Genomic DNA, 13189 nt, shown 5'->3' with positions numbered 1-13189 from the left:
AAGGGCCGCAGTCACTGCACTCCATTACTGTCACGGTTTCACGCCAGGAGAGAAAGGCATGACGAAGTGTTTCCAGTAGTGGTCGGTTGTGTCTCCATCTGCGCTGACTGGACTTTTCAGAAACTAGATGCATCACTCAAGGCTGTGATCGATGTGCCTGCACCATTTGCAAGGGATTAGAGGAACCAGGGTCAAGCTTTTATAGTTTTGAATTAAGGATTCTCTCAACTCCAGGTACTATGAAATATCAGTTCTTCTAACGTCACCAACTGGATTACCGGTTTACATACAAAATGAATGTCTTCCAACGACCACCAAAATGTAAGGCAATGGGTGAGCTCATCATTTGATTGTTATCATATTGGTTAAGTGGTTATTGTCACACGTATCGCATATATGAGCTAGAAGTGGCCTCCCAAACCTACTGGTAGGTTCAGGATGCTGTTATATTGGACCATGTGCTGAATTGTGTGAAACAGTCACAGTCTACATGCCAAAACTACTTGGTTAGTTTAGAGAAGATCGTGCTTTGGGTTAAAATAAGTTTGTTTCTTACACAAGTTACATTATATACATCCTGTTCTGTAAATTACGTTCGGTAAATTATCATGGGTGCAGTACTATTTGTTTAAGTACCGGAGCACACCACAAACATGTACATGGGCATGTGTACAAGGTTAAGTTGTGGCTTGGATCTGTGGTTGTGCAACCACTGTTCCGATGGTGGCAATTGTCTGATTTTAGTCACAACACTTTTCTGCAGATGCTTCACAATAAAAGCCTTGCTAAGAAAAGCAGGGTTTCTGCCCACTGAAATGTTATAGGGCTTTTAATTTGAAACAGAGTTTAATGTTGTAACTTTTACAGGACAATCAGTAGCAACTCAAGAGAATGGTGAACACTTTATTTCCTCACTTGGAGAAAAAGAGTGACAGAGCATCACTCCATTGCACTCCAGAAGCACTACACTCATGTATACTGTTTCCCAATGGGGACAAATAAAGTTTCTATTCTTTTCTATTATATTATATTATGTAAGTTAACTTGTATGTATCCGCATTTAAATAAGTCTACATTACCTTTCACACAGCTGTTAAAGTCCTGTTTTTGAACCACCCCACCACCATGTCACCTGACTTCCTGCTTTGCTCCCATCATAAGTACTACAGCCACGAGAGGTCAAAATATATAACGTCTGGCTGACAAGTAGGTGCAGTTTTCCCAGGCTGAACACCTGATCAGGTCCCCACCTACTACCCTGTATATTTGGATCAGATGTGTTGATAACCACTCAATCAGCAATAATAACAGTCGAATAAGGTACCTGTTTAAGCCTTAAATATTTACCATGATAAAGGTATGAAGGTTTTGCAAGAAAGAGGAGGTCTAGTGTACACAGGTTCAACAGTAAAATCTCCCACCTGTCTTTTATTTTCTCCAGCTGATGGTGATTTAATAAGGATCGAAGCAATCACTACATCTTAAGACAAGCTATGGATGGTGTAGGCAGAGTGAGCTGGGGGAGTTCTTCTTTTCAGGTTTTACTCTGGCTTTTTTCACAACCTATATTACTTTTTCACAGCAGCCTCAATTATAGTGGAAACACTTTTAGGTCTTGAAGGTCAAGTACGCACGAATGGGTGAAACACTTCTGTCTTCCTCCTGACACACCTGAGATGTGATGGGGGAGCAGCATAGCAACCAAATTAGACAAATGTCACTGTCAGTGCTTTGTCCTCCACCACATCTGTCAACCACCGGTCCCACATATTTTCCTTCAGGTTGTGCCATGGAAACCTATCTGCAACAGCTTCGCAATAGGATCGTATAGTTTGTCAACCGGTAAGGCTGACCTTTTGCGATGCTTTGGCAGAGCTGTGTGGTGTCCACAAGCAAGCCAGACTGGTTCCATTGTAGTGATTAGGTGGGAATCATCAGAAAAGAGATGTCAGAACTGGTTGGACCCAATACCTGAGAGGTTAGAGTGTATACCGCATGGGTACAAATGCTCTGAGCAGTGAGTCTCTAGTTTGATTCCCAGCCAGCCAGATCATTGCTACGTGTCATTACCCTACACTCTTTCTCTACACTTCCTGTCTATCTCTAACTGTTAGAACTGACTGCTCCAATCAAAAATCGTACATGGAGCTTCTAAAGATAGAATGATTGCTACAGCAGGCTGAGGTAGTCCAAGTTGATAGAGATACTTGACCAAAATCTGTTATATCTGGGATCACACCCAGGATCCAGGGTCTAATGTCCAAATGGAGGTCATACTCCAGCCAGGTTGAAAGCTCAAGAAAGGTGTGCACTGGACACTGAGGGTGAACCATTAGCAGCTGGTCATAAGATAAGAGGGTAGTTTAGAGCAACATGAGAGTGACTTTCCATTTCTACTTCATCTCTCAAAGGTGCTAAAATGACATCTAAATACTCTCCCTTCCATGCTGGTGATTGCTGTTTATGACAGCGGGGCTTAACACTATTAGATGACTGGACCACTTCCTTCATTTGCTGTATCTACTCAGTTTTTGAATACACAGAAACTTACACTCGTACTATGGAGGATTAAATGAACATGTTGTCTTTCGGTAATGACTGTACACATAGTCCCAACTGTGGGAAAATAACTTTGAAAAGAATATAAAAAGCCACTGTTTGCTGTTCGCCACCAACAATCACTTGGGAGCAGGTGTACAAGGGCACAAAGTGTCAAAGGAGTATGCTGAGAGGCTGGTCAGATAAATTGATAGACAGAGAAAGATGGTGTCTTGGTATGCACCCTGCTCATAAATCATTCTTCCACTTCATCCTCCAAATGTTTTTGATGAATGAGCCAGTTTGGATTTTTTTTTTAAGACAGATGTTGTCAGATGAAGGCGACGTGCTATACTTTTAGTGCTTCAATGGATTAATGCCAGATTTAAAGAATGGCAGAGGAAGAGATAAATGAAAGGAGGGAAAGCAATGTAAAGGTGAAGTTTTGATACCCAGAGCTCGTAACCTTTCAGCTAATGAGTGGTTTGGAGACTCCTCTTGCTGGTATTGGCCTTTACGGAGTTCAAAGGACAGATTTTTAGATGTGTTGACTTTTTCCCTTACCTTTATTTAGCCTGGATGGGCTGGCTGAGGAGCACTTTTAAAGCAGCACCCAGTCGCTTAATCACAGAATGGGGACACAAAATCTGCATCTTTGGGCCAATTATAAGCCTAATTTGGTCATCAGGACTCGTACTTAAAGGCTGGACAAGGTCACTGTTAGGGGGATGATATTGTAATGAGTAAGGGACAATAGTCCTGTACTTTACTGTAGATTAACATGACCTATTATAATGATTTTATTAACATTGGTTTATCCAAATGACCATACTGGAGCATAAAGAGTGATGACTTTGTATTGTTTTCTTTGAGTATGTTGTGTTCTTTGCATTATAAAAGTGGCATTGTCAAGTTTGAAAACGCCAAACCAAAAACTGCCTATAAAATCACCATGAAGCGCCAAAAATCAAAAGAAAGGCATTTGACACACTATTTTTGCTGTGTGTGTGTGTGTGTGTGTGTGTGTGTGTGTGTGTGTGTGTGTGTGTGTGTGTGTGTGTGTGTGTGTGTGTGTGTGTGTGTGTGTGTGTGTGTGTGTGTGTGTGTGTGTGTGTGTGTGTGTGTGTGTGTGTGTGTGTGTGTGTGTGTGTGTGTGTGTGTGTGTGTGTGTGTGTGTGTGTGTGTGTGTGTGTGTGTGTGGTTGTTTGTGAAGGTGGGGAGGTGACCAAGCCGCAATTCACTCAGTACTTCCGGGGGAGCCTATCTGGACTGACCATCCGACCAGGGAAGATTGAGAGTCAGACACACACACACACACACACACACACACACACACACACACACACACACACACACACACACACACACACACACAAGAGTACACACACACACACACACACACACACAGATACACACACACACACACACACACACACACACACACACACACACACACACACACACACAGAGAGAAAGAGAAACAGAAGGTACTCTAAAAGGGGGACTGTCGCTTTGGTTAATCTCAATAATCAATTCTTATTAAATATATTTTTAAAAAATCAAAGCAAAATCAGTTACAACAGCTAAGATTACAGTGAAGAAAATGGACATTTAAAGAGACAGAGGCTATGTTTACAGTCAAGTGGGTATACTACTTTGTTTATATATATGTCCACATACTGTATATCCCTACATACATGTTATGCAATTTTTTTTTTTTTCACAATGGAGCATTCATAAGGTAACTTCGAGAGTAATATTTCAAAACTTGTCCTTATAATTAAAACAGCGGGAACACCACCTAGCAGTTTTCTGTATTTACTACATTTTCTTTCGCATGTATTTCATTTTTACTTAAACATTTATAGCATTTTTCTCACCATATTCTGTTAGAACTAAGCTGCCCCTACATACATCTGTTCACCTTGAAGAACAGATTGTCAAATCAACAATTAAATGGTAATGAGAAGATTGACACTACTTATACGTTTAAGGGTAGTAACCTCTCTCTCAGTGTATTTACATAATAGAGGAGTTAGGGAACAATGACTGCAAGACGTGGATTTGTGATTACACGGCGGGTCAGGTGGACATTGGGAGCATTGACCAGCACTCAGTGTATCATGGACAGAGACACAGAGCTGGTATTCAGAGCTGACCAGCATGATCAGCTAATGTGTCTCCACTGGAAAGACAAGCAGTCTGGTGGAGCTTTGACAGTCACTAGAAACACATTCACACACCTTTGAGAGAGTCTCCAGGTGGGTACTTGGCTCGGTTAGCAGCTCTACTTTGAGAGGCTCTCCAGTATATGTGTTTTTGGAGGAGTGTCAGTGCATAGCCCTGCTGTTTATATCATGGTTAGCATTACTATTCAGAGCCCTAAATATATTTTTAAGCTCTGAATACAGCAGTCACCAGGATGTCTGTGTGTTGTTTCTGCTGCCACTGCAGAGGAATAAATCTTGTTCCAGCATAATGTCCTTTTTGCGATGGCGCTTATCAGGCTTGCTAATGTCCCTGTAACCTGCAGTTCTGTGTGACTGGCACAAACCAGGACTACAGTCAGCTGTGTTGTATTTATACTTGACACTGCAGTGTGTAAAATATACCTGAAAATCTCACCCTTTGCATCATGTTTGAAAGGAGCTGGGGAATTTGTATAAACGTGCGCCAAATGAGCATTCTCCTTGGATTTACAGAGATTTATAGTGAGGTTTTGTTCATTGCTTAGCTGTCTGGCCTAAAGCTGTATTGTTTTGGTTCCCTCTTACTGCTCTCAGGGTGCTGTTTTCAGTGAAAAAGCTCTACAAACCCCCATTGTACACCTCCAACAGCAGACAGAAGAGTTAGCAGGCAGAGAAGAACATTTACAGCTGAAGAGACAGTTTTTCTTTCAGGAGTTGGTAGAGACCAGAAATGGAAAAAGAGTAAAAAAAAAAAAAAAAAAAAAAAAAATATTTTTTAAAAAGAGTAAATATTGGACATTAATTCATAAGGTATACACACTACATTTGAATGTTATTGTTTCTTGCAAGCGCTGGATGTTTATATCGAGTTGGTGGCTCGCAGATTTGCCACATCAAAACTGATGATTTATCAATATTGTAATTACATCTTGTGTTTCTGCTGCACCCACGTGACCAGAAACTTATCTTTGCATGTTTATGAAGCAACAGGCAGCAGATGATTAGCTTAGCTTAGCATAAAGACTGGAAAAAGGGACACATCAGAAGACTCCAGGAAGTTGCTGGACAGGGCCAAACAGTAGTTTCACACATCCAAACATTACGAAATGTTTTACATTTTAGTTTTTGTACAACTTAAATACGCTATAATCTGTTTATTAGTAAGCTTTAATGGTGTTGATAGGCAGATTTTGTTGCTTTGGGACAGAGTCTGGTGAGCTGTTTCCCCTGTTTCTAGTTTCCAGTTTCCAATTTTCAAAAATGCTATTTCTTTGAATCACCACAGCTAAATCACCAGCTGGATTCCTTGAAAGTCTTTTGCTACCTTCTTCTTCTCTCCCCCTTTTTCACTGGCTCAGCTAATCCATCTCCCTGCACTGTGGAAGATAGAGGGCAGACAAGATGGATGGGGGTTTGTGTAGACTCAAAGCCGCCCCTGTAACCACCCACCCACCATCAGTTCCTTTAACTCTTTTTCTATCTTCCCCTCCTCATTCTCCCCCCCCCCCCCCAAACTCCCGCAGCTGTTTCCATTGAGCTCCTTGTGCTGTGGTGCAGCTAAGAGATGCTTGCCTGCCTTTTCAGGAGACAAGGTGGGATGAGGTGTGTGTGGGGGGGGGTACGGGAGGGGAGAGAAGAGGAGGACAACTTCTCTGGGGGCCAGTGCAGTTTATCTTTTGAGAGCCATTTCATTTTCTTCTTAGCCGCACACTCCCATAGGTCCACGGGAAGCTTAAGGACAGCATTTGGCCAAGCAGGTGGAGAGCTGGCACAGCGCAATCAGAGGAGAATAGCAGGCAGGGGAGGAGAGATGGAGGGAGGTGGAGGCGGGTAGACACAGAGTATGGCGACAGAACAGAAGATGAGAGGAGTCAACATGAGTGGTGTGAAGGGAGGAAATGGCAGGGGGAGAGGGAGCGCCTGGAGAGCCCCATGGAGCGCTGAAGTAGTGTCACCCTGCTGTTGAGATCCCAATTTTTTTGGAAGTGCAGTTCTGGCAGGAGAACACGAAACCCTCTTTAAAGAAAGGAGGGCTTCAAATCCCTATCATCAAACGCTGCAGGAGACCATACACCTCTGTGAAACTACTTGTGAGCTGATTCCACTGACTCTTTTCCTGTCCCTTGACTTAAAAAAGCCTGCAAGTGTTTTCTTCAAGTCTGAAGCTATTTACTACTGAGTACATATTCCCATCATACTACCATTTTCCTTCCTGCCTTCAGGCCAATCATTGGTTTCCATTTAAACCTACACAGTACAGTATGAGAGTTTGTAAAAACCTGAAACCTCCTTAAAATAGTTGATTCATCACAGTTTGTTTCAGTCAAAGTGACATGGCTGTTGCATGGCAATGTAGCACAGGCAAGACGCTCACTTTGATGGATTATCTGATGCAAACAAGTTGTAATTCTGCAAAGTGATGTTTATACTAGTGTAAAGTCAACCACAGAAGACAAAGGCTACTGGAAACGTATTGACCTTTTGACATTAGCCAAACCATTACAGAAAAAAACATCATCGGATGTATTTTTTGTGATAAAAAAAAAAAAAAAAAGCTGTGTAACACAGTCAGTTTTTGCTCATGCCTGTGTAGGTATAAATGTGTATTTTTATGTTGTGGTAACCTGAAGGCGTTGCATCACAGTTCCGGTTGTTTTTCACCATATGTTTTCCCCTTAGATGCCTCAGAACTTCTCAGTAAAACTCTGTGTTGACCCTGACGGTCAAATTCACAGTGCACAACCCTGCGAATGTCAAAGAAAACATCCAGCACGCTCCTGACCTGTTACACTTCCTTTGGAAGTTTGGAAGTTTGCTGTAGGCTTTCTGAAGCAGTTCAAGAGTCTCAGAAAATTGATGCAAAGTTTGTTGTGTACTCTCTGCTAAAGTTTCAGGTCCACGATGAAATCACAAAATGCACACATGTGCACCAGTGGTCACAAACACGCATGTAACACAGGTGCTGATGTTCAAGATATCTAACTTGGAATAAGGAAAGTTACTGCTCCCTCCTGCTCCATGAGCATTACTCTGCTGTGTTCTGCACAACAGGGTGTACTATGGACTGAGCTTTATGTTTTAATCCAAAGGGCACAACTGGAAATCGAGTTTGAGTTTAATCACATTAGCACGCAGCAAATCATTGGCCAGGTAGTATTCAAGCAGAGAAACCAGCTTAGAGTGGGGTGAACGGGAGGCCCAGAAACTCATTCCTGCCCCACACCCCCCACAAGGAAGGTTAATTTGCCCGTGCCCTCCCGCTTTCACTGCGTCAGCTCTTGTATGCACAGATAGTTTCCACACCAGACTAATCTACAGCATCTCAATTAGAACTGATTGAGTGCAGCTTTAAATGGCTCTGTTCCCGTTAACATTTTATCATGTACTGCATCGTGTCTCTATCCATCTCACATCTGCGCTCTATCCCTCCCTATAGTTCCACTTTAACCCCGCTCAGTCCATCCTGGTAATGGAGGGAGAGGACCTGGAGAACATGAACGCCGCTGTGAGGAAAGTTTCCTACATAAACTCCCGCCAGTTCCCCACACCAGGTATCCGACGCCTGCACATCTCTACTGCCGTCCAGTAAGTAGTAACCTTTCTCTTCTTCTTATACTCGTTTAACTCCTTTATTTTTACTTGTCTCCACCTTTTCTGTCTCCCTTTTTCTTCCACATTCATTTTATCTCTGTTTCTCCGCGCCTCATCTCTCCAATATAAGGAGTGTTATCCCACCTCGACACCTCCGCTAAGTGTTTAGACAACACAGCAGACATCACAGCCCGACTGATATATAATTCCCTTTTCACACATGAATCCCCACCCCTCCTTTTCACTCCCTCTCCCTGTCTCTACTTTCCTCTGCTGTCACTTCCCCTTTCCTTTAATACACCATTTTCGGTTCACTGTTGCCACCGGGGGCTAGTTTTTACATTTCCATGTCATGTATTAATAATTCTGCCTGGGTTCTGCCAGAGGAAGGAGCGAAAGAGTGATGCAAAAAGAGAGGGAGAGTGTGTGTCTGAGAGGGAGAGAGAGAGAGAGAGAGAGAGACAGGCGGGTAAAACAGCCTCCCCAGGCGGATTACCATTAAAATTCATGATTGTTTTAAATATATGTAGACCCCTGAAGCACAGCCCTGGGGTTTTACTCTCCGCCCTCCTGTTGGGTTCGATGGAGGGCCGCGGGCCCCGAGAACTTCAACTAACACAGCCGGAGTGAGAGCGTGCATGTTGCTGTGTGTTGCGCAGGCCGCTGGTGATGAAGCAGAGTCATCGTAGCTGGAGGCACACCGATTATCAAGGAATACATTATGCTAATCACGGCTGGGCTTGCATCATTGCTAAATGTTGTTTAGATTAAGTTTTTCTCACAGACTGCTGACTGGTCTGTTTGTTGCCATGGCAGTGTGCATGCCTGAGTGTGTGGAAGATGTGGAAACAGTGTAAAACGCTACTTAAGAGAGATAAGTAGAGAGAGACTCACTGATAAAGTGTATTTAAGTTTTCACTCTGACTCCTGTAAAAAAACTGAATTCGTTACACTGAGAGCCTGAAACGTGGCCTCCTGCCACAACACATCAGCAGCAGTTGGAAAAACTCCCCTCGCTGTTGTGGGCAGTATCGTTTTGCACGAATAAACAGAGATGCAAAATATTTCCTGGCAATGCAATTAAACTTGTTTCTTGCCGACGCCTAATAACTTCAATTAACTGCAGGCTTTGAGAAAATAATTAAGCAAACAGCGCTAATTCTAAACAACAAGCCTCGTGGGTTCCCCTGGCATATATTTTCTCTTTGGGACAAACTTGTTCCATGTACTGTATGTCCTGGAGAGGAGTTTAGACACTACGCTTATGGAGTAAATATACAAAAACAAACAAGTACACTGGACGGGATGCTGCAGTCCCTAAAAACAGAGACAGGATCTAGACCACAGACTTTGTAGTTACACCTCTGTAAACTGTCCACAATAAATTCTGTCTCCTCATCTTCTTATTTCACAATAACACCAAAGTTCAACAGAAGATTATTATACCTGACCAGGTGTTTGCATCTGGTGGAGTGGGTTGGATATGAGCGGACGTGTGCTGCCTTCAAATGGGGTCGTATTTACCGTGTTCATTCACCATATGAATGCCCCCCTCTTGTGGTGGAAGGTCCTGAAAGCTCAGAGTACACGACTTCTAATGTGTTTGCTGCCACTTTCAGAAACAGTGAAGGATATAAGTTCACTTTTCACTGGCTATTAAGATCATATATAGTAAGTTTAGTCATGCAGAGTTTTTCTTCATAATTTGATAATACAGCTGAATGTTGATGTCCCCAACAGCTTCATCTCCTATCGATGTCATTATGTCTTTGCATTTTCTGCATTACCCACTGCTAGCTTGTTAAATGTTTAGCTTCTGTAGCTTCCAGAGGCCGTAATGCAGGGAATGCAAAGGCACAGAGGGAAAGGATGAGGCTGTCGGAAAGATCAACATTTTCCTCAGACGTAGACTAGTATCTAAGTTATAAAGAGGCAAACTCTACGTGATTCAAAATACAATATATTAGCTTAACATCCAACGAAGAATGAATTTACATGACCTCTGCCATTTAACATCAGCAAACACGTCACAACGTTTGAACTCGAGGCTTATAGCAAATGTCAAGTTCCGACGTTGTGAATACAACAAGAGGGGGGCATTCATATCTCTTCTAGTGTACACGGTAAATACAACCCCAGTTGAACGCAGCAGATGTGCAGGAGAAGCACAGGTGTCTCTCATGACTCTAATGATGGCGTCATTCTGTCTGGGTATATTGGCCACAATGAGCCACAATGCACAGCACCAGGAGCATGAACTTGCTTAACTGACTGGAATGGACTTGTTACTGATGGTATTAATCACACCTGTGCTTTTCCTGCTGAAACAAGTCAACATGTCTGCTGTGGAAAAGGTTTACTGTTATTTCACTTGGATGTTTGAGCTTCACTGTGAAGAGGAAGTTAGTTAAACCCATGAATGTACAGACATGAATATTGACATCACAAATAGTTTAACAGCAAACGATGGTCCAGTATGCAACTTAGATAAATGTGGTGTTGAGGCCTGTAGTGCACATGCAGCATACTAATGGAGTTTGCAGTGAAGTAGCTAGATGGATTTTAAGAAGTCTTAACTAGATGATTGAACTTTGAAAATTGCAGGCATGTGACATTTTACATGTCTGTGATGACACACAGAGATGATGAATCCCACTGTGCGTGTCCAGAAACTAAATGTTCTGTTTATTTTGAAAGTATATTATACAGGAAGATGTGAGGAAATTATTTCCAGGGGAGCCTGCGAAAACAATTAACACCTCAGTTTTGTAGCAGCCAGTTCTTTTTCACCATTAATTAACTGATTATGACTCCATCCCATTGTCAGTCTGCAGGTTAAGATAATTCAGGACCACAACTTTAACTTGTGCAATAGCTACCAGGAGCAAAGATAAAGAACGGGACATGAACCCAACAACAAGGTCAATAGGGAGTCTCACTGAAACAGATCCATCACTAGCTCTGCTGATCCTGCTGTTTATATGCTGTCTTGACTGTCAATTTCTTTTTACAGTGTCAGAGGATGAGGTGGCTTTCCTCATTTCTTTTTGGTTTAATGTGTATTTTTGTCGTCCGTCAGCGAGGCCTCTGCCTACACATAATATACCGTACTAGTAAATACTTGAACTGGCAAAAGCATGTTTGCAACCACTGAAAGGCACTTTTAAGGTTTTCTACATTAAATGCCAGCAATGTTACAAAAAATTCAACAATACAAAGTTCAGGGTATAGTATGACTCCCTATTAGATCTTTTCTATATATTTATGATTTAATAAGAAAGTTATTTTTGTTCAAAGTGAACTCTGCATAGCTTTCATGTCTTCAAACAGCAGGAAAACAGCTGTACTGACTACATAAGTAACATTTCTGCTAATGACCTTTAGTTTCTGCTAAATGCTCATTGACTTCAGGCTTCTGAATGGCCTTCCTGTTGTCATGGCTATGTCAGCCTGTTAGCCATGGTGAGTTTGCAGCAGCAAATCATGTAAAGTCACGTCTAGAGCACGGATGATTTAACTTCCGATTAGTTGTTTTAGCTCTTCATCCACAGGACACACCAGCAGGAAAAGATTCCCCTAAACAGAAAAAATGTCCTATCTCCATAACAAGTGCAGAAAAAAACTTTGGACAGTGTCACTTCTCACAAACACACTGAGATGTTAATTAATTTCTTCCAAATGCAATTAAATTTACTTTGTGCTGACTCCTAATAAGTGCAATTACTTGGGGCGTCGAGAAAATAAAAGCAACGAGTGCTAATCTTTGCAACAGCCCTTTTAGGCTCCCTTGTCATATTTCTTTGTAATTAAGTTGAACTGGCGCCAATTTTTTTTTTTTTTCTCCAGCTCAGCAGACCCACGCAGCAGCCGTCTCCCCGCATCACTGAGTTTGTATCTCCCACTGCTCACAACAATGGCTTAGTGCCCAAACTGCAAACACACACACACGCACACACGCGCGCACACACACACACACACACACACACACACACGCACACACACACACACACACACACACACACACACACACACACACACACACACACACACACACACACACACACACACACACACACACACACACACACACACACACACACACACACACACACACACACACACACACACCACCGGCCGTCGCCACGGGAAAGAAGGGGAAAGATTACACAATGCCCTGAAACCTGTTTTTGTCTCAAACTGTGGACTCAGTCAACTGACTGCAGAGGATTAGAGACAACATTTAGGTTTTAATCTTGCTGTCAGGAAAAGTTTCACACATTTTTGGTAAAAAAATATTCCAAAAAAGGAAATTTGCTCTTTTTCCTGTGTTAAAGTTAGCTTAACATCAAAAGCATGGCTAGAAATACAATCCGGTCTTTAGAATTTATCACTTTCATTTTTTTATATCTGAAGATCAAGTGTGCTTGGCCATTTCAAAGGACGTCAGGCAGAAGTCGTACCTGAGTTCTTTCGGACCATTTTGGCCTTTTCATTGTAAGAAATAATTGCAATAGATTAATAAATAAGTTATATTTGACTTCAGTTCAACTTCATCAGCAACACACTGTTAATTACTTCTACATGCACACTCATGCCCCTTATAAACATCTTATCCCCAGTTTCAATCATATTCAGGATATGATGGAACACAGGAATCTTAAACACTCCCACTTCCCAGTCTGTCAGACTTTCTATAATTGATGTCCTAACTATATGTTTTGATGTGATATTTATTTCAAATCGGTTGTTGCTTTTCTTTTTACAGCAAACAGTGAATTATTATATTATATTATATTGTATTTAAAAAAGTGTAGCCTCTTAATTTCATACATTAATTTCACCTGTTAATCATCATTTATCATTATAGATTT

The 13189-nt window shown here is 41.9% G+C and overlaps 1 protein-coding gene across 1 annotated transcript in view; it reads left to right on the top strand.

The window, feature by feature from the left end:
• The window catches only part of LOC138616379 (calsyntenin-2-like), a 276054-nt gene that overhangs the window by 244842 nt on the left and 18023 nt on the right, over positions 1–13189 (top strand). Inside the window, exons 10-12 of the mRNA XM_069690622.1 lie at positions 3752–3835; positions 7321–7346; positions 8164–8312. Of these exons, the coding sequence (XP_069546723.1) occupies positions 3752–3835; positions 7321–7346; positions 8164–8312 (259 nt within the window). The remainder of the gene's footprint in view (positions 1–3751; positions 3836–7320; positions 7347–8163; positions 8313–13189) is intronic.

This window comes from Brachyistius frenatus, unplaced genomic scaffold (genome assembly GCF_029030835.1).
Source record: "Brachyistius frenatus isolate BFR_SWC_R1_liver_20210118 unplaced genomic scaffold, ASM2903083v1 Contig_1, whole genome shotgun sequence".
NCBI lineage: Eukaryota > Metazoa > Chordata > Actinopteri > Embiotocidae > Brachyistius > Brachyistius frenatus.
The sequence above is the reverse complement of the archived record's forward strand: the minus strand, read 5'-3'. Positions and strand labels throughout refer to the sequence as shown.